The following is a 26303-nucleotide window of genomic DNA, read 5'->3' as shown; positions in this document are numbered from 1 at the left end:
AATAGCTTTCATAATCTAGAACTGGAGCTGGGAATATAATTGAGAGGTATTTTAGATGGAGGAATAAGCATCAGGAAAAATGGAAGTGTGCATTTTTCTTTGAGTAACAGCAATTAGTCTGATGGCTAAGAGGTATGGGCCAGTGAAGTGGTAGAGCCCTTTGAAAGCAAAAACTTAAAAGTAAGCAACTCTTATTTAATCACCAAATAAACTTTAGGAGAAAGTTTAACTTAAGAAATAAAGGTAAGGTGGGGAAACTAAATGATTCCATGTTTTACCTTCATAGTGGCACTTCATTTTGTTTGAAGAGCATTTCAAGGCTGTTATACATATCCATAGTCAAATGCAAGAATAAAAATGTATATTTTGAAACTCATATACATGATTTGTCATTTTATATTTTAGATTATACCTTTGTCCTTCCATGAGTTTGAATTGAATGGGGAGAAAAGCAGGAGAGCTCCTGGTATTAGGTATTTTGAAAAGTTTGAAATAGCAGTCTGAGAAGTGTTTATGAAGGGAGTGGGGAAAAGAAAGGAATGCAATAATAGAAAATGTTTGTTGCATACAGCAGAGAATAAATATAAATATAAATCCTGGTAGAATTTTATACAAGTCATTGGTTGATTTTAGTATTCAAGGTTAGGAGGGTAAATGAGAGAAAACTTACTGTTTTCTTTTTTAAAAAAGTTTGACCAATATTTTAAAGTTACAGAAGATGGTGTACTTTGCTAAAGAGAGGCAGGAAAAAATGGCATGTACAAAGGCTTAATTTGATAATTTGTTTAGTGTGTTTCATGCAAACAATAGAATAGATCATATAGAGAAACCATTGAGTGGTTAAATGTCGCTTTTCCTTGTTTTGTGAATGTTCTAGCTATAAAAATGCCTTTTGTATTCAACTCTGTTGAGAGAGATCAGTATTTAAAAGTGTCACCTTTTTTTTCTTTTCTTTTTTTTTTGGGTAAATTCCTAAATACATTTTAACCTAAAGTTTCAGGAAGAGTCTTTGGTGGATGACTCATTACTTCAAGATGATGATGAAGAAGAAGAGGACAATGAATCTCGTTCTTGGAGAAGATGATTTGACTGATCATTGATCTACATATGCTAGAACTCTACCTGTGTTTCATTAGTATTATCTAATGTACTTTTACATATTTGTAAAAACAATTTTTGGTAAAATGTGATGAAGATGGATTTCACAAATAGACAAAAAAGAAGAAAACTACCTTCTGATCTTGTATTTTGAAAGATTGATGTTTGCATTTTATTTCAGTAAACAATTGCTAAAGACATCATACTAGAAACATATGCAATGTTTTTATTACATACTTCTACTGGACATTACAGAATTCTTTGGGTTCTTTGTAATTTAATGAATAGGTCTGAAAACTTATGACCAATACTTGTTATAACTTAGAGGATTTTGTTTTATTCCAAATAAGGAATGAATTTGCATTTAAAATCTTAATGAATGTTTTCAAAACTGAATAGATAACATAGTACTCTAACTAAAGTCTCCAAGTTATGTATTATAATATTACATAGTAGTATGCTTAGGCTTTACTATGTATTAGCCTTTTGTTGGACTGTGTATGTATTTTACCATATGGGTTTTAATGATAATGGTGTTTGACTGCTTTACATGAGTCCTTATGCATCCGGATGTTATAATAAAGTGGAATGGTCTCTTAAAAAAAAAAAAAGAAAAGAAAAGAAAAAAGCAATGACAAAAAAAAAAAAAAGAAAAAAAAAAAAGCCAAGACAATGTTCCTTGATTTAAAAAAAGAAAAGAAAAGAAAAAACAAAAGAAAAAACTTAAAATAGACCATTCCAGATGGTGATCTACCCTTCCCCCCAATTATCACAAAAGGAGCTATAATCACTAATTTATTCTTAATAATAATGGTTACTGGTACCCTTACAATAATGTACAATCCAATGTTTAAAAATTATACCACTTGAGTTTGGTTTGATCCTATAAATTTTCAACAAATGTCTTAAAAAGCAGGCTGATTAGTTTGGAACCAGACTACAAGTAGAGCTAACATTTGGTGAATAAGAAAACATCACATTACATTTTGGATGTATGAAAGAAAACTTGACCATTTGAAGATAAATGAATAAAGAAATGTACTATAGATACTACTTTAGGAAAACACTGTTTGGTAAGTGTTCCAGTCTGATATTTTAAGTGTGTACTTCCTATACTTGTATAAAAATCTTTGATGTTTGCAACAATACTGTGATTTTTTTAAGTGGATTTCTTTTGCAAATGAACATGATCATTGCAAGTTGATACAGCAGTTTCCAGGAAATGAATGCATTCTTTGTAGAATGGGGGTGGGAGATTACATATTTATATTTTAAAATTCATTTCGATTGCAAGTGTTTCTGCCTCTCTTGAGATGATAGTGATAATATTTTAAAAATCACATTTAAAAAATTACTTTCTTCCATATTGGGGTCCTCACAATCAAAAGCTGTTGTTCCACCACCACCATAGTCTTCTGCCAGTGGAGTAACTTAAGGATGCTGTTCTTTTTCTTCTTCCCCATACCCCACTAATTGGGGTTGAAGTTGTGTGTATTTTCTTGATGGTAACACTATTTCATAGAAATGCTTTGCCTTGAAATTAGTGTATGCGTTTATATTTGAAATTTCAAAATCAGATTTCAGTTGTCAAAATAGTGACTTTGCTCAAAAAGTCACTATTTTTACTTATATATTTAAATCAAAGATCTATTTTTATGTAGTCTCTTGTATGTTGACTATGTGCTATTCTGATTCATTAGGTAAGTTTGTTTTCTTTTCTTTTTAGTAGTCGTGAAAGGTGCCAAATTGGCAGAGGCTCACGTTTCTTCTCTTTACACCAAACAGGTATTATAAAGAAAGTAAATCTTTCAAAGGCCAGTTAAATCTCCATGCTGATTTTTGGCTTTATAATTTGATTAGTATGTTTTAGCCTGATATTTCAAAAATTTAAAAATTCCCTTATAATGTAACTGAAAATACATATTCTGTTTATTTCAGTCCATGAATAGCTAATCTGTTTTCCTAGCCTAAAATTTCCAAGTAACCTAGAACTTAAAATATTTTAAGTTTAAATATGTTGCTTTTAATGAATCAGAAGACAAATATGTTTCAGTGTGGTCCCAAAGAATGGAGATTAAATCTTATGAACATTAATTAGGTTTACAGTTATATCATCATAGTATTAATATGATCTTAATTATAAATATTACTTACTATTAAGTTGCTACTGAATATTTTACTTGTTTATAAATACTAGTACTCTACATGTACTTTCATATGTCCTCATTTAAAACTTAGGAAGGAGTTATTAATTTCCATTTTACAGATAAGGAAACTTAGGCTAATAGAGATGGGATGTTTTGCCCAGTCATAGCTAGTGGGTGAAAATAGATTTGAATTCAAGTATTCTGATTTCAGTGCCAACTTTTTTTTTTTTTTTTAAACTCTGTGTTGTTGCTGCTTTCCTAATTATTGATGGAGTGGAACATGAGATTGTGTTTATAGTAAATATGGTAGTTCTTGCCTCAAAGGTACTGCACAAAATTAGTAGACATTCTACTTGGTCATTCGCCAGTTCATACTTATACCCTCCCTTTTAATACAGCACTTTGTTCATATCTCTGTTACAGTACTTACATTGTAATATAATTTATCTGGTTTATGTCTGTCTTCCCCACTAGATTACAAGCTCCTCTAGGAAGGTGGACCATGTCTTATTCATCATTTTATCTCTAGTGCTTATCACAAAGCCAGGCTTATAGTGGGCACTCAAATGTTTGTTGGATGAATTAATGAATGAATGAATGCATATTTAAATATCCAATCATAGAGTGACAAATACCTCCCTTGTTAATTCTTATCAATTTTCCAAAAATCTCTTGAAGATACCCTCAGTCACTGGGAGCATTTTACTAAGCAATTGATACAGTTCAAGTTTGTCACTGGTGGAGTAACAAGTACTGATGGAGGTATACACATATGTAGACTTCGTGGAGTTTCCACAACATTTAGTAAGGCATTAATATTTTGGGGTAATAAATGTTGTAGTCTGTTTCAGAGGTAAAATACACTTTTCGTTTCTGTCAGTGTGTATGATTAGAAATACTAAGAGTCACCAGTCTAGTCCATCCCACTAATTTTTATATCCAAAGGTGACCTAGTTTAGAATACTAGACAAGGTTTATAAGAGATTTAGCTTTTGGTCCCAGTTCTGCAACTTAACTCTGTGGCCTTAGGCAAGTCTCTTGCCTTATCCAGGGTTGTTTCCTTGTCTGTAAAGTAAAAAGAGTTGGACTAGATGATCTCTAAGGTCCCTTTTACATCTGTAGTTTCCCTGGTACTGTATTCGTGTTTGATACAAAACAATTTAATATAAGCCAGTTCTCCTTGTTGTCGTCATTGTTTTCTATCATTTTATCATTGGAAGCAACTTGGATTTGGTTATGATAATTTATATGATGCCGCTTGGTACAATTTTGTGTATAGTGTTCCTACATGCTTGCATTTGCCAGCACGAATCACTTTCAGCCTATAAAATAGAGATGAACTTCTGTATTCACTAGCACTTCCTTTTCCCAATTGTAACTTTTCATTTTCTGTCTAAATTCAGAGGTTTAAAGTAGAAGTACTTGCTAGTAATGCAGATACAGTCAGTTCTCTCACCAGTATGGATTTAAATTCTCCTTTCCATCTCAGTTTATTCTTTAAAACAAAACAAAACAAAACAATATGCTACCTAAAACTAGAAACACATTTTTTAATTCTGCAGCTCTCCTAATGGATTATTTTGCTTTAGTACAGACCTGGGCTGCAGACTGATTTGGGAGTTGGAAAAGGATTGAGGACAGCAATGTAGGTCACCTCTTCCTACAGGAAAAAATTGAGGAACATTGTGTATTACTGGTTAAAAGATTGATTAGGATTATTTCAAGGGATGGTTGAGTTGTCGTTTTACATATTTCACCCAATATTTTGTGTCTCTACTTAAGCAGTGTTGTTTTAAATGTTACTGGATAATTGTAACATATCAAATTAAATTTTATATTTAACTGATACCAAGCATTCGATGAAAACATGTTGCAGGAGTGGGAGAATATTCCATAGCTTTTGTTTTATTGTGATTTGATTAAGTATGACAACTAATAGTTTAAAGACAGGACTTCACTGTTTTAGCTGATTTCCTGTAGAAAGTGTGGCTAAGTTTAATGGAAAGAAATGTCTTCTTACTAGAACTGATTTTGGGGGAGTCTATCCACTCTTACTTGGAACACTAACCGTTGCCTATAAGGGTTCAAAAAGGAAGCAACAGTTGCTTATTTGGTATGTTGAAATATCACTGGCTATTTTAGAGTATGAAGCAAACTTTATCAATGTTTTCTTTCTTTTCCCCCTTACAATGTAGACTAATGATAAAAAACTAGTTTTAGTTCTTCTAGAATTTATATCAATTTTGTAAGCTCCACCCAACACACACACACACAGACACGCCCTGCCCCACTTACAAAAGTCTATATTAGCCTTTTAAAACAAAAATTTCCTGCGTGAAATTCTGGCTTAGTTAACTTTTTGGTCTTTCTCTCGGGGCTTTTCTAGTTCTTATAAAATACTATAAATTACAAATGAAAATTTAATGCATAATTAAATTACTAGTGTACAATATTTGTAAGACAAGAAGAAAATTTCCTTTTCCCAGATCTCAGGAACTACCTTGTTCCTGTTAACTTCTTGAACTGGCTAGTTGCTCAAAGGTATGTATACAGGACTTTAGAGAAGAGCAGTTTTTAAATTTTTCCTTTCTGATCATTATATACCTATCAGATGACAACAGATAATCTTCCAAAGTTGCTACCTAAAAATCCTAGGAAAGAAACTGGTGAACATGACTGCCATTCCAAATAATTGCTAATGAAAAACATCACACTTGCTTAGTAGAAAAACACCTAATTTGGTAATAACTTTCTTGCCGTTTATCCATATTATGTGCTTGTTACTTAATGTAATTAAAAGCATTTTAAAATTCTACTTTTTTTGGTATCTGCTTTTTATACTTGCTGCTTCCTAAATTCCTAAATTCCTCCCTCACTGTTTATTTCATTCATCTACTCATTTTCCCATCATCCAAAGTAAGCCTCTCCTTATATACCAGGCACTGTCTGATTTCCATGTATTCCTTTTATTTTTACTGTGGGCCTTTGTGCTTAGTATACTTTTACTTCATATAATGTGATTAACAAATGAAGTGATTATCATATGGAGTTTAAGAAAATTAGATGTGTCTTGCAATTACTTTAAAATCTTTGGGAAACCTTAAGAAAATTGTTTCTGTTTTCATTTTTATTTACAAAGTCTTGGAATTTGTTCATGATTTCTTAAAATTTCTTTGCCTACCCACATCTCTGTGAAAATTTTCCATATCAGTTACTAGTTTTTCTAATGAAAATTTTAGACCATAGATATGTTGTATGCTGTGATCTTTTGCAGCCTAATGTTTGAAGGAAGCGTGATGCAGAGAGGTTTTGTTAAAATCATTTTAGCCCAAAGCTTTGTGTAATCTTCCTGCAACTTTGATTTTGATTTCTTTCTCAAATAGATTTTTTTAATGTTTAGAAAAGTTGGAGGTCAATTTATGATGTGATTCAAGTTTTAGATTTATTTGCTGTTTTCAAAGTTTTTTTTTAATAGTCTTCTCTTTTTCCAGCAGAGAGAGAGATCATCATTGCCTGAATTCCCTTAGCTTTGTGACTGCAAGAGCAAGACCAGTTCCTGTCTGGAGACGACTGTTACAATAATATCATCCTATTATTTCATGTTCACTCTTTATCAATTTGAACAGATGTTTACATGTACTATAATTAGCATTTTATCTCTACAGTTCTCTAAGAGTACATCTGAGTTCCAAGTGTATCTGAATGTGTGCTCTGACCTTATTCTTAAATGTTTTCTCCCTGTACTTTATAGCCATTTATTTTTTAAACACCTTAAGAAGGAATGAAAAAGTTCTCTTGGATGACATATATTCAGTCTGAGCCAAATTGAGGATTGTGTCTAGGAAATCTGTAAAGCCATATACTACTGTGTTCATTAGCATGAACAATTTAAAATGAAAATGAATTAAAAAGTTAAACATGAGTTTGGTTTTAATTTGGGGGGGATCTTAAGATGTATTTCTGGGAGTAGGATAGCCACTTAAAATAATTTTGAATAGATGATAAAGTACTTTTTTATGTACTGTAATAGCTTGTGCATTTCTTCTGACTATACTTTCTGATGATGTTGCCAAGGTCATTTACCCAAATATTTTTTTTAAAAATTCTTAACTCTTCAGAGCCAACAAAGAAAATAATTTTCTTCTAAGTGACAAATGATAATCTGTGGATTACAAGTCTTTTAAAACTTATTGTATGTCTTAACATAATTTTTTCACATTTTTTGGACTTTTCAATCAAGACATCAAAGATGACCTTTAAAGCAAGAGGAAATAGTGTCGTGTGCCTAAAATTGGTAAAGACTAGTTTTTACCCATTTTAAGAAGTGTGTGTCCAAATTATTTATAAGCAGTATGGCTTAATATGGCTTAGAATTACTTATAAAGAATATGATTAAATCTCATCCTAAATATGTACCCACAATATCCTTTCTATAATGGGCACCATAAGAAATGTTTTCACTTAGTTTCTGAGTATTCCTTCATAGATTCTCAGGAGGCATTTAAAAAGTTGAAAGCTGTACTTGGTAGTAGCTATATTAGAAAAGTCCAATTTACACTGATTTTTATTCACCCTCGTTTTTATTTTTATCCAGTCATACTACGTTTATCACTTTTTTTTGGTGCAAAGCTGAATATTCAAATTTTTTTTCCCCTTGAGTATGCATTGCATTTGTCATGAAAAATAAAAAGAATGTAATAAACACATCAGTCATAATGTAAATTATCTGTTTTGATCCACATTGGTTGGACACAGCATGGTTAATTCTAGGCTTGGTTAAAGAAAATACATCAATTAGAAAGTCTTCTAATATTTTAAGGACCTGGTAGCTTACAAGGCGCTTTTTTTTTTTTTTTTTTAATTGTTAAGACTTTTGGTTCACATTTGCAAACTAGCCACAGGGTGTTCATAAATATTTTCCCAAAATAGTTGAGTATTTTTAATTTTGAACAAAGAATTTTCTGCCCTACTACAGTGGCTTACTGCTAGGGTAAAGACCATTGTCTGAAGACACTAGGTGTTAACAGTGTTGATGGCTTAATGGATATGGACCACATGCCACTACCTGCAGCTTTGTCATCCTGGTGTTTTTGTTTGGTTGGGTTTGGTTTTTCATTTTTTGCTTTTAAAATTAAAAACAAAGCAAAACAAAATTGAAGATACCGTTGAGAATCAGAAGTCAAGATGACTCTCACGAAGATCACTGCGCTTTTTGAAAATTGCTGTGAGATTTAGTCAGTTACATATTTAAAATCCCCATATGTTGATTAATTAAAGATAAGGTTTTCATTATTTTCCTAAGTAGGATTCTCATGGAGCTATTGTAGATAACTGTACAGAATCACTTTTGTGTAATTGAACGAAGCAGTTTCCTCTGCATGATTGCATAATGAAAGCCTTTTATATATCTTTATATTTTTCAATATACTTAGATTTTACACTATTAAGCTGCTCTAGTCATGCTATATTTGTTTTTTTTTAAATAGAGTTTATAAATATTTATGCTCAAAATACAGATCAACTGAATATTTTTGGTCTTGTTTACAAGATAAATCATACTTTAAAATGATACAGGCCCCTCAAGTGTCTTAGGAAAAAGTTATTGGTGCTATAAAACCTTTCAATATCATTTTTGAACCCATTGTTCAGACTGCTAGGTTTTAATCTGATTGCTTGTGATTTATGATAATGTAGCAGCAGCATAATTATAAAAGTGGTCTCTGATGTGTGGATAAAGAGCTCAGCCCATTAGAAACACATCGTAATTTAAGAATATGATGCAGAATGACCTTACACTTACTTGTGCCCAGCTTCCCAAAAAGAAAATTGTTTTGTTAAGAGGAAGGCAGTTAATTTGGCTAGAATCCAAAAACATTCAGCATGGCTGGTTTTCCCTTATTTCAAATGAAAAACTTTTAATACTAAAATACGTAATCCTGCTTTGCTTTAAATTCCCATATCCATCACTCTAGAGGAGGCATAGTGATTCTTCAATATTCACAGAACATTTGATGAGTTGTAAAGAGATGTATTATTGCATTGTAGGTTTTTGCATTGATGTGTCGAGTTTTTTGTTTTGTCCCCATGATTTCCTTCCAGCACCTTAATGAATGTTCACATGATAGAATGTTTTAAGTATCAGCAAAGCATTCATGGATGCCTGCTTTTCATTCTCAGAAGGTTAAACCTGTTTTGGGTGTGATGCTACTTCAGAACATATTGTCTGGCACAAGATTTCTTCTAATAAGTGGTTTATTTTAATGCAATGTCTGTGGACTGTTGAATTGAAAAACACCAAAGGAGTCTTCTTGTTTGGAGACTGGATTGTTCCAGTTTTAAATACCTGTGCCCATAAGTATCCCATTTCATGAATGTGTGTTGGCATGGGGAAAAAATTTCCCTGCTCTTTGAGTGGAGCGAAAGCAATTGGTTAAGCTGTAGCAGCTTTTTTGTTTATTTTTTTAAAGTGATAACTTGAACTGAAAAAAGATAAAACTTGAACTAGAAAACTACTCTTGTATGCTTAGAATGTTTATAGTATTAAATGTTTATGTGGGGTTGTCAACATTTTTATTATTTATAGTTGAATTATGTTTTGTTAAATCCATATTTATTATTTTTATATTTTGAAAATTTTCAAAATAAAAGTCTTACTAAAAACAGTTAATGTTTTAAAATTGTCCTACATCTTGCATCAGTTATATTAATTTATACTGGAAAAAATTGCATTCATTAGGCATTACATTATTGAGAATTCTGAGAATGTTTATACAAAGAAATGACTCTACATTTCCTCTTCCCCTCTTTACCCTCCATTTTAAGTTGTATTAAGTCAATTTTGGCACCAATATGTCACTGGCTTAATGTCTCCTCCTTTCACACATACACAAATCCTCATGACCCTTCCCCCTAATTCATGACTCCTTTACTGCTTGGAAGTTTTTCTCCTTATTCCGCTTGGCAGCCAAAAAATTCTTATTGTAAGTGATAAGTGTAAAAATACTATTCTGATGTTAAAGAAGGAATGCCATAGTTCCTGAAGGGCACTTAGACACAAAGTGCTTATAATGTCAGTTTGCAAAGCTGTTGAAAGTTTTCAGAACTTCTGTAATTTCCACAGTTCATCTGGACCATTTTTCCCCCGATCTGATTTGGCCTGCTTTTCCATCATTCAGCATGTTCATTTCATATTTAATAGTTTATTGAATGATGAATTATTTCGATTTTCATCGCATATGTATTTTCTGTCATCTGTAACGTGGTAACGTGACACTGCTGCTGCAAGAAAATACATTCTCATCAACAGATCACAAATTTGATAAAAGTCTAGTTAAAAGAGATCTAGTGAAGTAGAGGACTTTGGTTAATAATGGTACAATTATTTTAAAAAGTTACGTGTTTGTGTATATGCACACAAACACGTATGGCCAGCCCCCGTGGAGTAGTTGCAGATTAAGCATGTTGTCAGCCTTCACTTACCTGAAAAGTATTTCTGCACAATGAATGAATTTGTCCTTTAATCTTTTTTTAATCATGTAATATTTTGGAGAAGCTAAACATTTTTAAAAGTGTGGAGGTAATATGATAGCCTGTCATTTATAAATGATCTCCAGACATTTTAAAAATGGAATTAAATAATTTTTACTGCCTTGTAACCTTTTTTCCCTTATGATATTGATACTATTTTTAATGGTTTCTCCATTATTTGAAGATGAATCAATGTAATGAATCAGTTATCATTTTGGGAACTTAACCTCTCCACTTTTTAGTATAAGCAATGCTGTGAACATCATACCTTTGATTATTCATGATATATTCTCAACTTCATGGTCAATATATATAGTTTTTAAAACTCGTGATACATTTTGCATTTTCCTTTACAAAGCAAATATGTATAAATACCTAAGCAATAATTTTGCTTTGTTAACAGCATAAGTTATTTTTTCTGAAATGTGTTAGAACTTACTGAATGTATTCCATTTTCATAACAGAAACCAAATTATGCCTAATACAGTAGTTAAGCTCTGCCGTAGTAGTGACACTAGTATGGATATTTTACACAATATGTAATTGCCAGGATTTTGTATACCATAGCAGATTTTTTTTTTTTTTTTGAAACTACAGATGTTTTATAAGTTGTCAAGAAACTTTTGATAGTCTCATCATGAGTATCTATTGAAAGATATGGGAGATAATCTTTATTTTTATTAAATAAGGTAAAATAAGTGCCAGAAGCAGGATTGGAATTTTCATTTCTCATACTGTATTTACTGTGAGAATTCACAGAACCGCCAAATAAAAACTCAAAACAAAGACGTCCCCATATTTTTAATCAACACTCCAAACGCCTTTTCTCCAGAAAAGCAATTTGTGTTTTCCCCCATGAAAACATACTTCATACTGATACAAATAAAGCATCAATTGGACTATCAAAAGAAAACTAGATAATGTTTTTCCTTTTTTTTTTTTTTTTTTGTCATAAACAGAAAAGGTTTTTTGTTTTTTTTTTTTTTTTTTCTTTTGAGGCAGGGTGTTATTCTGTAGCCCAGGTTCAAGTGCAGTGGCTGCAACCTTGACCTCCCTGGGCTTAGGCAGCCCTGTCTTGGGTTTCCAAGTAGCTGGGACTATAGGCACGCACCAGCACGCCTGTCTCATTTTTGTGTTTCTTGTGGAGACGGTTTGCCGTATTTCCCAGACTAGTCTCGAACTCCAGCTCACGTAATCTGCCTGCCTCAGCTTCCCAAAGTGCTGGGATTACAGGTGTAAGCAGCGGCGTCCTGTTCATTTTTGAAACCATAATTCACTTCATTGGAAAGAAAATTTCCTGCAAACCATGAATATTTTCGTTAGCTATTCATATACTGGTCGTGTTTTTATTCAAGTGGAAATGAGAACATTTTGTACACATATGACATTACTTTGAATATTCAAGGGTTTGCAATACTATTGACAGTTTTCTTACATTCTCAGTCTTTGTTTCACTTTATAAATCTAAGATGTGTGTTACTGAAGCAGTAGTACATTTTGTATTCGGAGCTCTGAATCATGAAACTGATTAGTATGCAGTGTATTTGGGGGATTTTGAATTTAGGACAGGTTAATAAAAAGACCATTTCATACTTCTGATTTTTAAGAAGAAAAAGTACAAGTGACAACAAAGCCTTTGAAGTCTTTGACATTTTTGACTTTTAGTGTTAAAATGTTTTTTTATTTATCCCAGAGATATATAAACCAAATCTGTCTGGAAATACAGGTGAATATTCATAATGTCAAGGACATTTCAAACCAGTTTTTGAAGGTTATTATCTATGACTTCAGACTTGACAAATTTCCTGTATTTTCAAATTGGAAATGTTAAGAAATACTTAAAAATTATATGTTTATAATGTTGGAGTTAGAAATTGTCAAAGTAGTTGAATATATAATGTTCCAATTTTACATTTTTTATCAACAGCAGAAATTAAGGAATGTTAGGAAGGAGATGGCACTTAACAGTGGTTATGTCTGAGGTAATTTCAAAAAAATCAAAAAGGCAACTCTTGGCAAAAAAATATTGATTACTGATCTGATTATTAATCATGAGCCCTCATATGTCATTTGTCATACTAAAATGAAGACTACATATATTAAAAATCATATAGAATCCTAAACAACCATTTTGGTTAATGGAAAGAAGAAGGGGCTTTTTTGCTTTGTCAAGATCTCCAGTGAAGCAGAGAGAATCCTTAATTTGGGATGCTTACAAAATAGAGCCATCTAAGGTATTATAGACGGGAAGAGGAAAATGGGTGACAAATTTAATCCTGCATTTGTGAAAGTTCTGTTTTAGGTTATAATCTGCCTGGAAGCAAGTAGTCCAGTTTGGCTGCTTCTCCAACTGATAAGTTTTATTGATCATCAAGTGACATTAAAACTTCATAGAAAAGGGTGCATCCAAGAGCACATCTGTTCAAGGTCTCTCGTGTTGCTCCTGGGGGAGCCCTCAAAATAGAGGTAATGATCAGCAACCTGAGTGGGTACTAAGGTACTCCTTTTTTTCTTTCCTGCCGGAAAAGCAGCACAATTTGTATTATCACATAAGGGCATAACCATACCCTGCGACCTAATGTCAAGGTTCAACATTCCAAGATTTTTTCTATGTTATGTTTACATAACTTACCTGTGACCACTCTTGCCCAGTTGTACCTGGCAATTTTCCCAGTGTGTGTACATAGGGCCTTCCTGTATGGAGATGTAACTGGTTGACCACAGCATGCCTCCAGATTTTATGGCCCTAAGAAGGGTTGGGGGAGGGAAGGAAAGGTTCCTACCTAAGATTTTACCAGAATCTCTGGTCTTGTATTGGGATTCTATGTCAGGTTTCATTTGATGTAAGGGATCCATCGTTTTTAAAATACTGAAAACCAATGTTCTCTACCACATTTGAATCCCCAAATTTTGGTATGTTGTACTCTGTCTCCAATATAGTCCTCATCAAACTCTCATCCCACCTTTGTGTTTGTTTGTTTGTTTGAGACGGAGTCTCACTGTCGCCCAGGCTGGAGTGCAGTGACGCCATCTCAGCTCACTGCAAGCTCCGCCTCCCGGGTTCACGCCATTCTCCTGCCTCAGTCTCCCCAGTAGCTTGAACTATAGGCGCCCGCCACCTCGCCCGGCTAATTTTTTTTTTTTTTGTATTTTTAGTAGAGACGGGGTTTCACGGTGTTAGCCAGGATGATCTCGATCTCCTGACCTCGTGATCCGCCCGCCTCGGCTTCCCAAAGTGCTGGGATTACAGACGTGAGCCACTGCGCCCGGTGCCCCACCTTTGTTTTTTAAAAGTGTGAAGGACGTACAACCATTAGGGAAGATGAGTTTATAATTTTAAATCTCCCCCAAAAAGAAATTCCAATCCAATACAGTAATTATCTGTTAACACTGGCAATCATAAGCACATAAGGGCCTAATATTCAATCAGTTGATGAATCAATCCATGCTCAAAAAAAAAAAAAAAAAAAAGTTGACCTGGTCCTGCCTTAGGATTGTAGGCTACCAAGACGGACAAGGTAAGCACAGATGAAATAATAATAGGCTTAGCCATATTCACTCTATATAATAAGGTAGTGGTTCCCACACTGCAAAGTATAATCACCCGGGGAGATTTTTTAAATCCCCATGCCTGGGTCATGCTACATGCTAATAACATCAGAGTGTCTGGGGATGGAAGCATTACTGGAGAATTCTACCAAATATTTAAAGAAGAATTAACACTAATTCTATACAATCTCTTCCAGAAAATAGAAAAGGAGAGAATACTTCATTTTGTGAAGCTGGAATTATTCTGTTGCCAAAACCAGAGACAGTACAACTGAGAAAACTACAGGCCAATATCCTTATGAATATAGATGTGAAAATCCTTAGCAAAATGTTAGCAAGTAGAATTTGGCAATACTTTTTAAAGACCAAATGAGGGTTATTCCAGAGATAGAAATCTGGTTTAATATTTTAGAACTGACTACTGTATTATCAGGCTGAATAAAAGTAAATCACATGATTGTATCTATCAGAGAAGAAGCACTTGACAAAATTCAGTGTTTGTGATACAGAAATGATAAAACTTAGGAAATTAGAAATTGGAGGGTAACTACTTCATCTTGATAAAAAGCACCTACAAAAAAGCTACTGCTAATGTTTATTAATGATGAATGACTGAATTACTTCCCTCTGATAGGAAACAAGGCAGAGAAGTCTGCTTTTACATCTGTTAATTAACATAGTGTTGGAAATTGTAGCTAATGTGATAAAAAGCAAAAAGAAAAAATAGAGATTGGAAAGGAAGAGTTAAAACATTAAAACTCCCTATTTGCAGATAACATTGTTTGCATACAAAATCCAATATGTAAAACAAGCTCAGTAAGGTTCCAGGATAAAAGATAAACATACAGGTCAGGCGCAGTAGCTCATGCCTGTAATCCCAGCACTTGGGGAGACTGAGGTTGGCAGACTGCTTGAGTACAGGAGTTCAAGACCAGCCTGAGCAACACAATGAAACCCTGTCAGTTTCATGACTATGCCAAATGTCATGCCCAGGGTCAGGTTGCAGCCCATGCTGGAGTGGAGTGGGTAGATGAGCAGAAAGAACACTTGGGGAACCATAGACAGGTGAAAGATGATTTTATTCAGCAGCTCTCATAAACAGCTCTCTCCTCCCTGTCTCGGCTGCTTAGTCAGGCGGCCCCCACACAGAGCTGTGCAGCCAGCTCTCTCTCCCTTGCCTTCGGGGTCAGCAGCTAAACTCTCTCTCTTTGGGCACGAGCAGGCCGAGCTGTGTCCTGGCTCCCCTCTATCTGTCTGCAAAGACGGACAGCTTTGGCTCTCTCTCTCTCTCTGGGTGCCAGTGTGCCTACACAGTGTCAATAGGGCAATTATACCTTTTACTGACAATAGTGGCATACAGCCAAGTGATGAACCTTCCCTATGTTATGGCTATGGTGGTGAACTCCTTTCTGTTATGTCTATGTGGTTATGATAACAAGTGAAGTTATACACCTGCACTCTAGACTCGCTGAGTCACTCTGGATATTTACCTTGACCTATCCTTGACCAAAGTACTTCCATGTTCCTTACACCGCCTCTACCAAAAAACTACAAAAACTACCTAGGTGTGGTGGAACATGCCTATGATCCCAGCTACTTGGGAGGATGAGGTAGGAGGATCGCTTGAGTCCAGGAAACAGAGGTTGCAGTGAGCCATGATGGCACCACTGCACTCCATCCTGGATGACACAGTGAGACCTTGTCTCAAAAAAAAGCAAAAACTCTAAATCCAAAAAAGATAAACATACAGAAATCAATTATGCAAGTGAGAAACAGACTCGTGGTTGCTAGGGGTTATGAAGGTGGTGGGGGTGGGAAGGAAGTAGGTGGGATTATAGAAGGGCGACATGAGGGATCGTTATGGTGATGGAAACATTCTGTATCTTGACTGTATCACTGTCAGTATTTTGGATGTGATATTGGACTACAGTTTTGCATGACAACACTATTGGGGGATATTTGGAAAAGGACACATGGGATCTCTGTATGTTATTGCTTACATCTTTGTGAATTTAAAATATCTCAAAAAGTTTAATTTGGAAAAGAGAAAAAAGTAATCAAAGGCAGAATAACATCTAACTAGCAACATATTGGACATGCAGAAATGCCCTGGAGGGATATGTGCTCCCTATTAAGAATGAACTTGGGAAAGCAAGAATTGGAGATATAGAAAAGGAATAAATTGAGTGTGCTCACCTGAGAGTTTCTGGAGGCACTGCAGACTCATTTCTCCCAATTGTTTCACTGCAACCAGTGCCAGTAAGTGCCACATGCATGTTGCTTCTTTTAAACTTCCACCAGTATTGCTAACTAAAAGAGACTCTAGACTAAGAAATGGCAGATCTCACCTACCTCAAAAAGGTGGATGACAATGAAAACAACTAATGTTTGCTTTGCTCTCTCTGCTTTTACCATAGATCAGGAAGGTTGAAATCATACGAAATGGGAGGAGAAAGAAAAAACTTGTAACTGTAAATTAAACACTCTGAAGGAAAGAGACAGTGTTATGGGAGTGCAAGGCAAATGAACCTGACCTAGAATGATGTGAGAAAAGGCTTCTTATAAGAAGTTCAGTTGAGATCTGAAAACGGAAAAAGAGTTACTAGGTGGGGAATATATTCTTGATAGAATGAACAGTTTGCGCAAAAATATAGGGGGACCAAATATGATGCATTTGAAGAGCTGAAAGGCCAGTGTGGCTGCAGTGCAAAGACATAAAATTTGAGAAATATCGATATGGAAATCTAAATTTAACTGATAGGTAAGAATTAGACTCTCTAGAGATCAAATATAGAATGAGCAGCTCTCCATTTAATCTAGGTAGTGTAGGCTAATTCTGCAAAGGAGAAGTAGAAGCGGCAAAGAGGTAGGAAGAAAACAGGAAAGGGAGTTAAAGAGGCCAAAGTAAATACATATATAAAATGGCTTTAGGAATGAGGGAATGACAAACAGTATCAAGGATTGCAAAGTAAGACAACGAAACATAAAATATACCTTGGAATTTAGGATAAGGAAGCCATTGGTAACCCTGGAAGGTGGTTGTTTTGTTTTGCCTGCTTGCTTTTTTAAAATTATTATTATTATACTTTAAGTTCTAGGGTACATGTGCACAACGTGCAGGTTTGTTACATATGTATACATGTGCCATGTTGGTGTGCTGCACCCATTAACTCATCATTTACATTAGGTATTTCTCCTAATGCTATCCCTCACCCCTCCCCTCACCCCACAATAGGCCCTGGTGTGTGATGATCCCCACTCTGTGTCCAAGTGTTCTCCTCGTTCAGTTCCCACCTGTGAGTGAGAACATGAAGTGTTTGGTTTTCTGTCCTTGTGATAGTTTGCTCAGAATGATGGTTTCCAGCTTCATCCATGTCCCTACAAAGGACATGAACTCATCCTTTTTATGGCTGCATAGTATTCCATGGTGTATGTGTGCCACATTGTCTTAATCCAATCTATCATTGATGCACATTTGGGTTGGTTCCAAGTCTTTGCGATTGTGAATAGCGCCACAATAAACATACATGTGCATGTGTCTTTATAGCAGCATGACTTATAATCCTTTGGGTACATACCCAGTAATGGGATGGCTGGGTCAAATGGTATTTCTAGTTCTAGATCCTTGAGGAATTGCCACACTGTCTTCCACAATGGTTGAACTAGTTTACAGTCCCACCAACAGTGTAAAAGTGTTCCTATTTCTCCACATCCTCTCCAGCACCTGTTGTTTCCTGATTTTTTCATTGCCATTCTAACTTTCATTGCCATTCTAACTTGTGTGAGATGGTATCTCATTGTGGTTTTGATTTGTGTTTCTCTGATGGCCAGTGATGATGAGCATTTTTTCATGTGTCTGTTGGCTGCATAAATGTCTTCTTTTGAGGAGTGTCTGTTCATATACTTTCCCCACTTTTTGATGGGGTTGTTTGATTTTTTCTTGTAAATTTGTTTAAGTTCTTTGTAGATTCTGGATATTAGCCCTTTGTCAGATGGGTAGATTGTAAAAGTTTTCTCCCATTCTGTAGGTTGCCTGTTCACTCTGATGGTAGTTTCTTTTGCTGTGCAGAAGCTCTTTAGTTTAATTATATCCCATTTGTCAATTTTGGCTTTTGTTGCCACTGCTTTTGGTGTTTTAGACATGGAATCCTCACCCATGCCTATGTCCTGAATGGTATTGCCTAGGTTTTCTTCTAGGGTTTTTATGGTTTTAGGTCTCACATTTAAGTCTTTAATCCATCTTGAATTAATTTTTTGTATAAGGTGTAGGGAAGGGATCCAGTTTCAGCTTTCTACATATGGCTAGCCAGTTTTCCCAGCACCATTTATTAAATAGGGAATCCTTTCCCCATTGCTTGTTTTTGTCAGGTTTGTCAAAGATCAGATGGTTATAGATGTGTGGTATTATTTCTGAGGGCTATGTTCTGTTCCATTGGTCTACATCTCTGTTTTGGTACCAGTACCATGCTGTTTTGGTTACTGTAGCCTTGTAGCATAGTTTGAAGTCAGGTAGCGTGATGCCTCCAGCTTTGCTCTTTTGGCTTAGGCTTGTCTTGCCAGTGCAGGCTCTTTTTTGGTTCCATATGAACTTTAAAGTAGTTTTCTCCAATTCTGTGAAGAAAGTCATTGGTAGCTTGATGAGGATGGCATTGAATCTATAAATTACCTTGGGCAGTACGGCCATTTTCACGATATTGATTCTTCCTATCCATAAGCATGGAATGTTATTCCATTTGTTTGTGTCCTCTTTTATTTCGTTGAGCAGTGGTTTGTAGTTCTCCTTGAAGAGGTCCTTCACATCCCTTGTAAGTTGGATTCCTAGGTATTTTATTCTCTTTGAAGCAATTGTGAATGGGAGTTCACTCATGATTTGGCTCTCTGTTTGTCTGTTATTGGTGTATAGGAATGCTTGTGATGTTTGCACATTAATTTTGTATCCTGAGACTTCGCTGAAATTGCTTATCAACTTAAGGAGATTTTGGGCTGAGATGATGGGGTTTTCTAAATATGAAATCATGTCATCTACAAACAGGGACAATTTGACTTCCTCTTTTCCTAACTGAATATGCTTTATTTCTTTCTCCTGCCTGATTGCCGTGGCCAGAACTTCCAACACCATGTTGAATAGGAGTGGTGAGAGAGGGCATCCCTGTCTTGTGCCTGTTTTCAAAGGGAATCCTTCCAGTTTTTGCCCATTCAGTATGATACTGGCTGTGAGTTTGTCATAAATAGCTCTTACTATTTTGATTCCGTCCCATCAATACCTAGTTTACTGAGAGTTTTTAGCATAAAGGGCTGTTGAATTTTGTCGAAGGCCTCTTCTGCATCTATTGAGATAATCATGTGGTTTTTGTCTTTGGTTCTGTTTATATGCTGGATTACGTTTATTTATTTGCATATGCTGAACCAGCCTTGCATCCTAGGGATGAAGCCAGATTGATTATGGTGAATAAGCTTTTTGATGTGCTGCTGGATTCGGTTTGCCAGTATTTTATTGAGGATTTTTACATCGATGTTCATCAGGGATATTGGTCTAAAATTCTCTTTTTTTGTTGTGTCTCCGCCAGGCTTTGGTATCAGGATGATGCTGGCCTCATAAAATGAGTTAGGGAGAATTCCCTCTTTTTCTATTCATTGGAATAGTTTCAGAAGGAATGGTACCAGCTCCTCTTTGTAACTCTGGTAGAATTCGGCTGTGAATCTGTCTGGTCCTGGACTTTTTTTGGTTGGTAGGCTATTAATTATTGCCTCAATTTCAGAGCCTGTTATTGGTCTATTCAGGGATTCAGCTTCTTCCTGGTTTAGTCTTGGGAGGGTGTATGTGTCCAGGAATTTATCCACTTCTAGGTTTTCTAGTTTATTTGTGAAGAGGTGTTTATAGTATTCTCTGATGGTAGTTTGCATTTCTGTGGGGTCGGTGGTGATATCCCCTTTACCACTTTTTATTGCATCTATTTTGTTCTTCTCTCCTTTCTTCTTTATTAGCCTTGCTAGCGGTCTATCAATTTTGTTGATCTTTTCAAAAAGCTAGCTCCCGGATTCATTGATTTTTTGAAGAATTTTTTGTGTCTCTATCGCCATCAGTTCTGCTCTGATCTTAGTTATTTCTTGCCTTCTGCTAGCTTTTGAATGTGTTTGCTCTTGCTTCTCTAGTTCTTTTAATTGTGAAGTTAGGGTGTCAATTTTAGATCTTTCCTGCTTTCTCTTGTGGGTGTTTAGTGCTATAAATTTCCCTCTACACACGGCTTTAAATGTGTCCTAGCGATTCTGGTATGTTGTGTCTTTGTTCTCGTTGGTTTCAAAGAACATCTTTATTTCTGCTTTCATTTCGTTATGTACCCAGTAGTCATTCAGGAGCAGGTTGTTCAATTTCCATGTAGTTGAGTGATTTTGAGTGAGTTTCTTAATCCTGAGTTCTAATTTGATTGCACTGTGGTCTGAGAGACAGTTTGTTATAACTTCTGTTATTTTATATTTGCTGAGGAGTGCTTTACTTCCAACTATGTGGTCAGTTTTGGAATAAATGTGATGTGGTGCTAAGAACAATACATATTCTGTTGATTTGGGGTGGAAAGTTCTATAGATGTCTATTAGGTCCACTTGGTGCAGAGCTGAGTTCACATCCTGGATATCCTTGTTAACTTTCTGTCTCATTAATCTGTCTAATGTTGAAAGTGGGGTGTTAAAGTCTCCTCTTATTGTTGTGTGGAAGTCTAAGTCTCTTTGTAGGTCTCTAAGGACTTGCTTTATGAATCTGGGTGCTCCTGTATTGGATGCATATATATTTAAGATAATTAGCTCTTCTTGTTGAATTGATCCCTTTACCATTATGTAATGGCCTTCTTTGTCTCTTTTGATCTTTGCTGGTTTAAAGTCTGTTTTATCAGAGACTAGTATTGCAACTCCTGCTTTTTTTTTTTTTTTTTTTTTTTTTTTTTTTTTTTTTTTTTTTTTCCATTTGCTTGGTAGATCTTCCTCCATCCCTTTATTTTGAGCCTATGTGTGTCTCTGCACATGAGATGGGTCTCCCGAATACGGCACACTGATGGATCTTGACTCTTTATCCAATTTGCCAGTCTGTGTCTTTTAATTGGAACATTTAGCCTATCTACATTTAGGGTTAATATTGTTATGTGTGAACTTGATCCTGTCATTATGATGTTAGCTGGTTATTTTGCTTGTTAGTTGATGCAGTTTCTTCCTAGCATTGATGGTCTTTACAGTTTGGTATGTTTTTGCAGTAGCTGGTACCAATTGTTCCTTTCCATGTTTAGTGCTTCCTTCAGGAGCTCTTGTAAGGCAAGCCTGGTGGTGACAACATCTCTTTGCATTTGTTTTCCTGTAAAGGATTTTATTTCTCCTTCACTTATGAAGCTTAGTTTTGATGGATATGAAATTCTGGGTTGAAAATTCCTTTCTGTAAGAATGTTGAATATTGGCCCCCACTCTCTTCTGGCTTGTAGAGTTCCTGCCAAGAGATTTGCTGTTAGTCTGATGGGCTTCCCTTTGTGGGAAACCTGACCTTTCTCTCTGGCTGCCCTTAACATTTGTTCCTTCATTTCAACTTTGGTGAATCTAACAATCATGTGTCTTGGAGTTGCTCTTCTCAAGGAGTATCTTTGTGGTGTTCTGTTTTTCCTGAAGTTGAATGTTGGCCTGCCTTACTAGGTTGGGGAAATTCTCCTGGATAATATCCTGAAGAGTGTTTTCCAACTTGGTTCCATTCTCCCTGTCACTTGCAGGTACACCAATCAGACGTAGAATTGATCTTTTCACATAGTCCCATATTTGTTGGAGTCTTTGTTCATTTCTTTTTACTCTTTTTTCTCTAAACTTCTCTTCTTGCTTCATTTCATTCATTTGATCTTCAATCACTGATACCCTTTCTTCCTGTTGATCAAATTGGCTACTGAAGCTTGTGCATGCATCATGTAGTTCTCCCGCCATGGTTTTCAGCTCCATCAGGTCATTTAAGGTCTTCTCTACCACTGTTTATTCTAGTTAGCCATTCGTCTAATCTTTTTTCAAGGTTTTTAGCTTATTTGCAATGGGTTCAAACATCCTCCTTTAGCTCGGAGAAGTTTGTTATTACTGATTATCTAAAGCCTTCTTCTCTCAAGTCGTTAAAATCGTTCTCTGTCCAGCTTTGTTCCATTGCTGACAAGGAGCTGCATTCCTTTGGAGGAGAAGAGGCACTCAGATTTTTAGAATTTTCTGCTTTTCTGCTCTGGTTTCTCCCCATCTTTGTGGTTTATCTACCTTTGGTCTTTGATGATGGGGTTTTGGTGTGGATGTCATTTCTGTTTGTTAGTTTTCCTTCTAACAGTCAGGACCCTCAGCTGCAGGTCTGCTGGAGTTTGATGGAGGTCTACTCCAGACCCTGTTTGCCTGGGTATCACCAGCGGAGGCTGCAGAACAGCAAATATTGCAGAACAGTAAATGTTGCTACCTGATCCTTCCTCTGGAAGCTTCGTCTCAGAGGAACATCCAGCTGTATGAAGTGTCAGTTGGTGCCTACTGGGAGGTGTCTCCCAGTTAGGCTACTCAGGGGTCAGGGACCCACTTGAGGAGGCAGTCTGTCCATTCTCAGATCTCCAATTCCGTGCTGGGAGAACCACTACTCTCTTCAAAGCTGTCAGACAGGGACGTTTAAGTCTGCAGAAGTTTCTGCTGCCTTTTGTTCAGCTATGCCCTGCCCCAGTGGTGGAGACTACAGAGGCAGGCAGGCCTCCTTGAGCTGCGGTGGGCTCCACCCAGTTCGAGCTTCCGGGCCTCTGAGCCAGGCGTGGGATATAATCTCCTCATGTGCTGTTTGCTAAGACTGTTGGAAAAGCACAGTATTAGGGTAGAAGTGTCCCAATTTTCCAGGTACTGTCTGTCATGGCTTCCTTTGACTAGGAAAGAGAATTCCCTGACCCCTTGCACTTCCTGGGTGAGGCAATGCTCCACCCTGCTCCATGGGCTGTACCCACTATCTGACAAGCCCCAGTGAGATGAACCCCGTACCTCAGTTGGAAATGCAGAAATCACCCATCTTCTGTGTCGCTCACGCTGGGAACTGTAGACTGGAGCTGTTCCTATTCAGCCATCTTGGAACCTCCCTCTGCCTGCTTGCTTTTTAATGATGAATATGGGAGTCAAAGGAAGGTAAGGACAAAGAGAGAGAGTATAGGCAAGTTTTTTCAGAAGATTTTTTAAGGGTGGAAGAGAGATAGGATTGTAGTTTGAAAGTCAGGTGGGATAAAAGGAAACCAGGGAATTATGTTTAAATGTCTACAGAAAGGAGTGTCAATAAAAAGACAGAGTGAGCAATAATGATAGTTTAAGGCAGCCAAAAAGATAAGATGGGAAAAAATCTGAAGCACAGTTATAGGAACTGCCCTTAGACAGGAGTAGAAACAATCAAGGTGAAGGGAAAAAAAGTTCATTCTGCTTTTAGGTTTGGCAGTGGAAGTAAGGGAGTCCCCATTAGATGGCTTCAGTTTTCCTTGCAACCCAGTAGACATGTAATTTGCCGCCTAGTCCCCACCTGCATAACTCCTGAATATCACCCCTCTTTCTCTATCTTTCCCAGTTATACCTGGTAATCCTCTAGAATATCTGGTCTCAACTACTCTCCTCATGTTCTTCCATTCCAAACTCATCCAGACCCTTCACCATGGTCTTCACTCCAATCATAGTGGCCTCCGTGAAAGCACTGCTGTGCTGGCGTTACTCAGTCTCCATTATCCCCCTACCTCTACCCTATACCTTCAGGGCACCAGAACTGTGCTGTGGTCTGAAGAAGTCAATGACCCATCCCAACTCTGTCAGTCTTTGTTGCTGTGACCCAGTGTACAGCATCTGTTCAGAGCGGGTCTTTTGAACAGCTCCTATTTTCTATGTAAACTTCTGCAGCTAGCATGTTGACAAACATCTTGCCATCCCTCCATAATTCTTCTTTTCTGCTTTATCCACTCTGTTTCCTAATATCTTATATTTTTAAAGTTCCCATGACTATCAATTCATGAAAATAAGTACTCAGAGGACTGGCAAGGATCATGAAGTGATTAGAATGTAAACAGTTTTAAGGAAAATAGGAGAAATCAAAACAGGAGTCTGAATAACAAAGTTCAGAGCATGGTAAGAACTTTGAACTTCATCGTGAGGTGCTGGGGAGCCACTGAAATGTCTGAAAGTTTGAGAGAAAGAGGTTGGGAGAAGAGGAGGACAGGGATGAGGATGGGGAATAGTAAAATGATTAGATTTGCAGTTTTTGATGATCTTTTTTACAATGGTGAGGAGGATAAATTGGAAGCATGGAGAACATTGGGCATAAAAGGGACAGTTAGGAGACTCCAAGTCTCTGGGCTGAGCAACAAAGTTGATGGCCGTGTGATACACTGAGATTGAACATATGGGGTTGGGAACAGGTTTATAAGACAAAAGAAGAAGTTGAATTCGTTTTTGACATTTTGACCTTATGGAATATCAAAGTGGAAATATCCTGTAGGCAGATACCTGCTATCTGAAGCAGAGAAGAGTCATTTAGGCTGCAGACATAGGTGTGAGAACCATATATATGAAAGAGATTCCTCAGAGAGCACACGCAGCACATGAAGAGGGAAGGCTAAGGATAGAATCCTGATGAACCCCCAATATTTACAAGACCTAGAGGAGGAGGTACACATGAAGCAGATGAAAAAAAATTGCTAGAAGAAAAGAAGAGCTAAGTGAGGTTGTGTCACAAAAGCCAAGAAGGGAGAGAACTTCACAAACCAGGGCTTGATGAAGGAAGAAGTCAAATAAGATCAAGATGGAGAGGATCTAGCAACTCATAAATCCATATGCAGTTTCATAGGAGGAGAAGACAGACTGATGTAGAATGAAGAGTAACTGGGAAGTTAAGTGGAGACTGAATGTAGGGAACTCAATGTGAACAGTGGAGAGAAGGCAAAATTTAGTATGGTAGCTTATACTTTGCTAGGTAAAGGAATGTTTATTTCTTTCTGGAATGGTGGATACTAAAGACTGAGGGAACTTCATGAACATGTTTTATAGACTGAAAGAAAAGAGACGGTGGAAAGGAAGAGATTAAAAATGTAAAGGAATTTGTTGATAATGGACAGAGGTTTCAGGATGCACCATGGGAAGGGATGGAGAAAAGAGGTTGTGAAAACAGTAATTAAAGTGTGCAAGAATGTGGTGCTCGAGGCTCAACTGTTCAAGGACTGCTCAAGTGTGACATGGCTGACAGAAATGCATGGAACTAACTGGACTGTGTTTTTAAGTCAGTTTTGAGAGAAAGTTCTTTTGACTGGAACTGGGACAGGTATCAGGTACTGGAGTGTGCTGATTGCCATTGGCAACCAATCCCCAGAAATACTAACACAACTGAAATGTTGTAATTGTCCATTACAAAATTAAAATGACTTGCCCATAATAAGTACCCATAATATTTGTAAAATAAATGAATTAGGCTGCTCCGGATGTTTTGAGGGATTGGGAGAAGGAAAATGGTGAGTACTAAAGGCATAGAAAGGAGTGCTGGGGAAAAAAAGAATCCCAGGGGAGAAAGATGAGCTAACAAAGCCCAGCAGAGAATAAAAACACCTGATGCAAGGAAGAAATGCATTTTGTCCATGTTTGCTGTAAGTAAAGTACAAAACAAAGTAATGTTTTCATTTGCTGTGAATTGTTTATTTCGAGGACTGTATCTTCTTGCCTAGGATAATGAAAATCTTTCTAGGGCAGGAGTTGGTTTCTACCACTGCTTCCTAAAAACAAGTAGCATAATATGGCTAGAGTAGAGATGTTAAGCATCTGGGTTTACTAACTGTGTGGCCTCAAGCAAATGACTTAGGATATATATTTTAGTCTCCTCATATGTAAAATGCAGCTAAAAATAGCACCTTTTTCACTGAGCTGTTGAGAAAAATCAGATGAGATTATATAGATTAGAGATTTAATTGAGAGATGGTAATAATTCAATGGATTAGTAAT

At 36.3% G+C, this 26303-nt stretch overlaps 1 protein-coding gene across 19 annotated transcripts in view; it reads left to right on the top strand.

The window, feature by feature from the left end:
• RBM26 (RNA binding motif protein 26) overlaps positions 1–9907 on the top strand; it is a 95752-nt gene extending 85845 nt beyond the window's left edge. For 12 of the 19 annotated variants that reach the window (XM_030922062.1, XM_030922057.1, XM_030922055.1 and 9 more), the window contains 3 exons: positions 995–2171; positions 2825–2883; positions 6737–9907. In XM_030922062.1, the coding sequence (XP_030777922.1) occupies positions 995–1084 (90 nt within the window). In that variant the 3' untranslated portion in view covers positions 1085–2171; positions 2825–2883; positions 6737–9907. Of the gene's footprint in view, positions 1–994; positions 2450–2824; positions 2884–6736 lie in introns of those variants that run through there. The other 7 variants (XM_010361833.2, XM_010361830.2, XM_010361832.2 and 4 more) reach the window with 4 other exon arrangements.
• Positions 9908–26303: the final 16396 nt, after the last annotated feature.

This window comes from Rhinopithecus roxellana, chromosome 18, assembly GCF_007565055.1.
Source record: "Rhinopithecus roxellana isolate Shanxi Qingling chromosome 18, ASM756505v1, whole genome shotgun sequence".
NCBI lineage: Eukaryota > Metazoa > Chordata > Mammalia > Primates > Cercopithecidae > Rhinopithecus > Rhinopithecus roxellana.
This window is presented reverse-complemented; position numbering and strand designations above follow the sequence as displayed.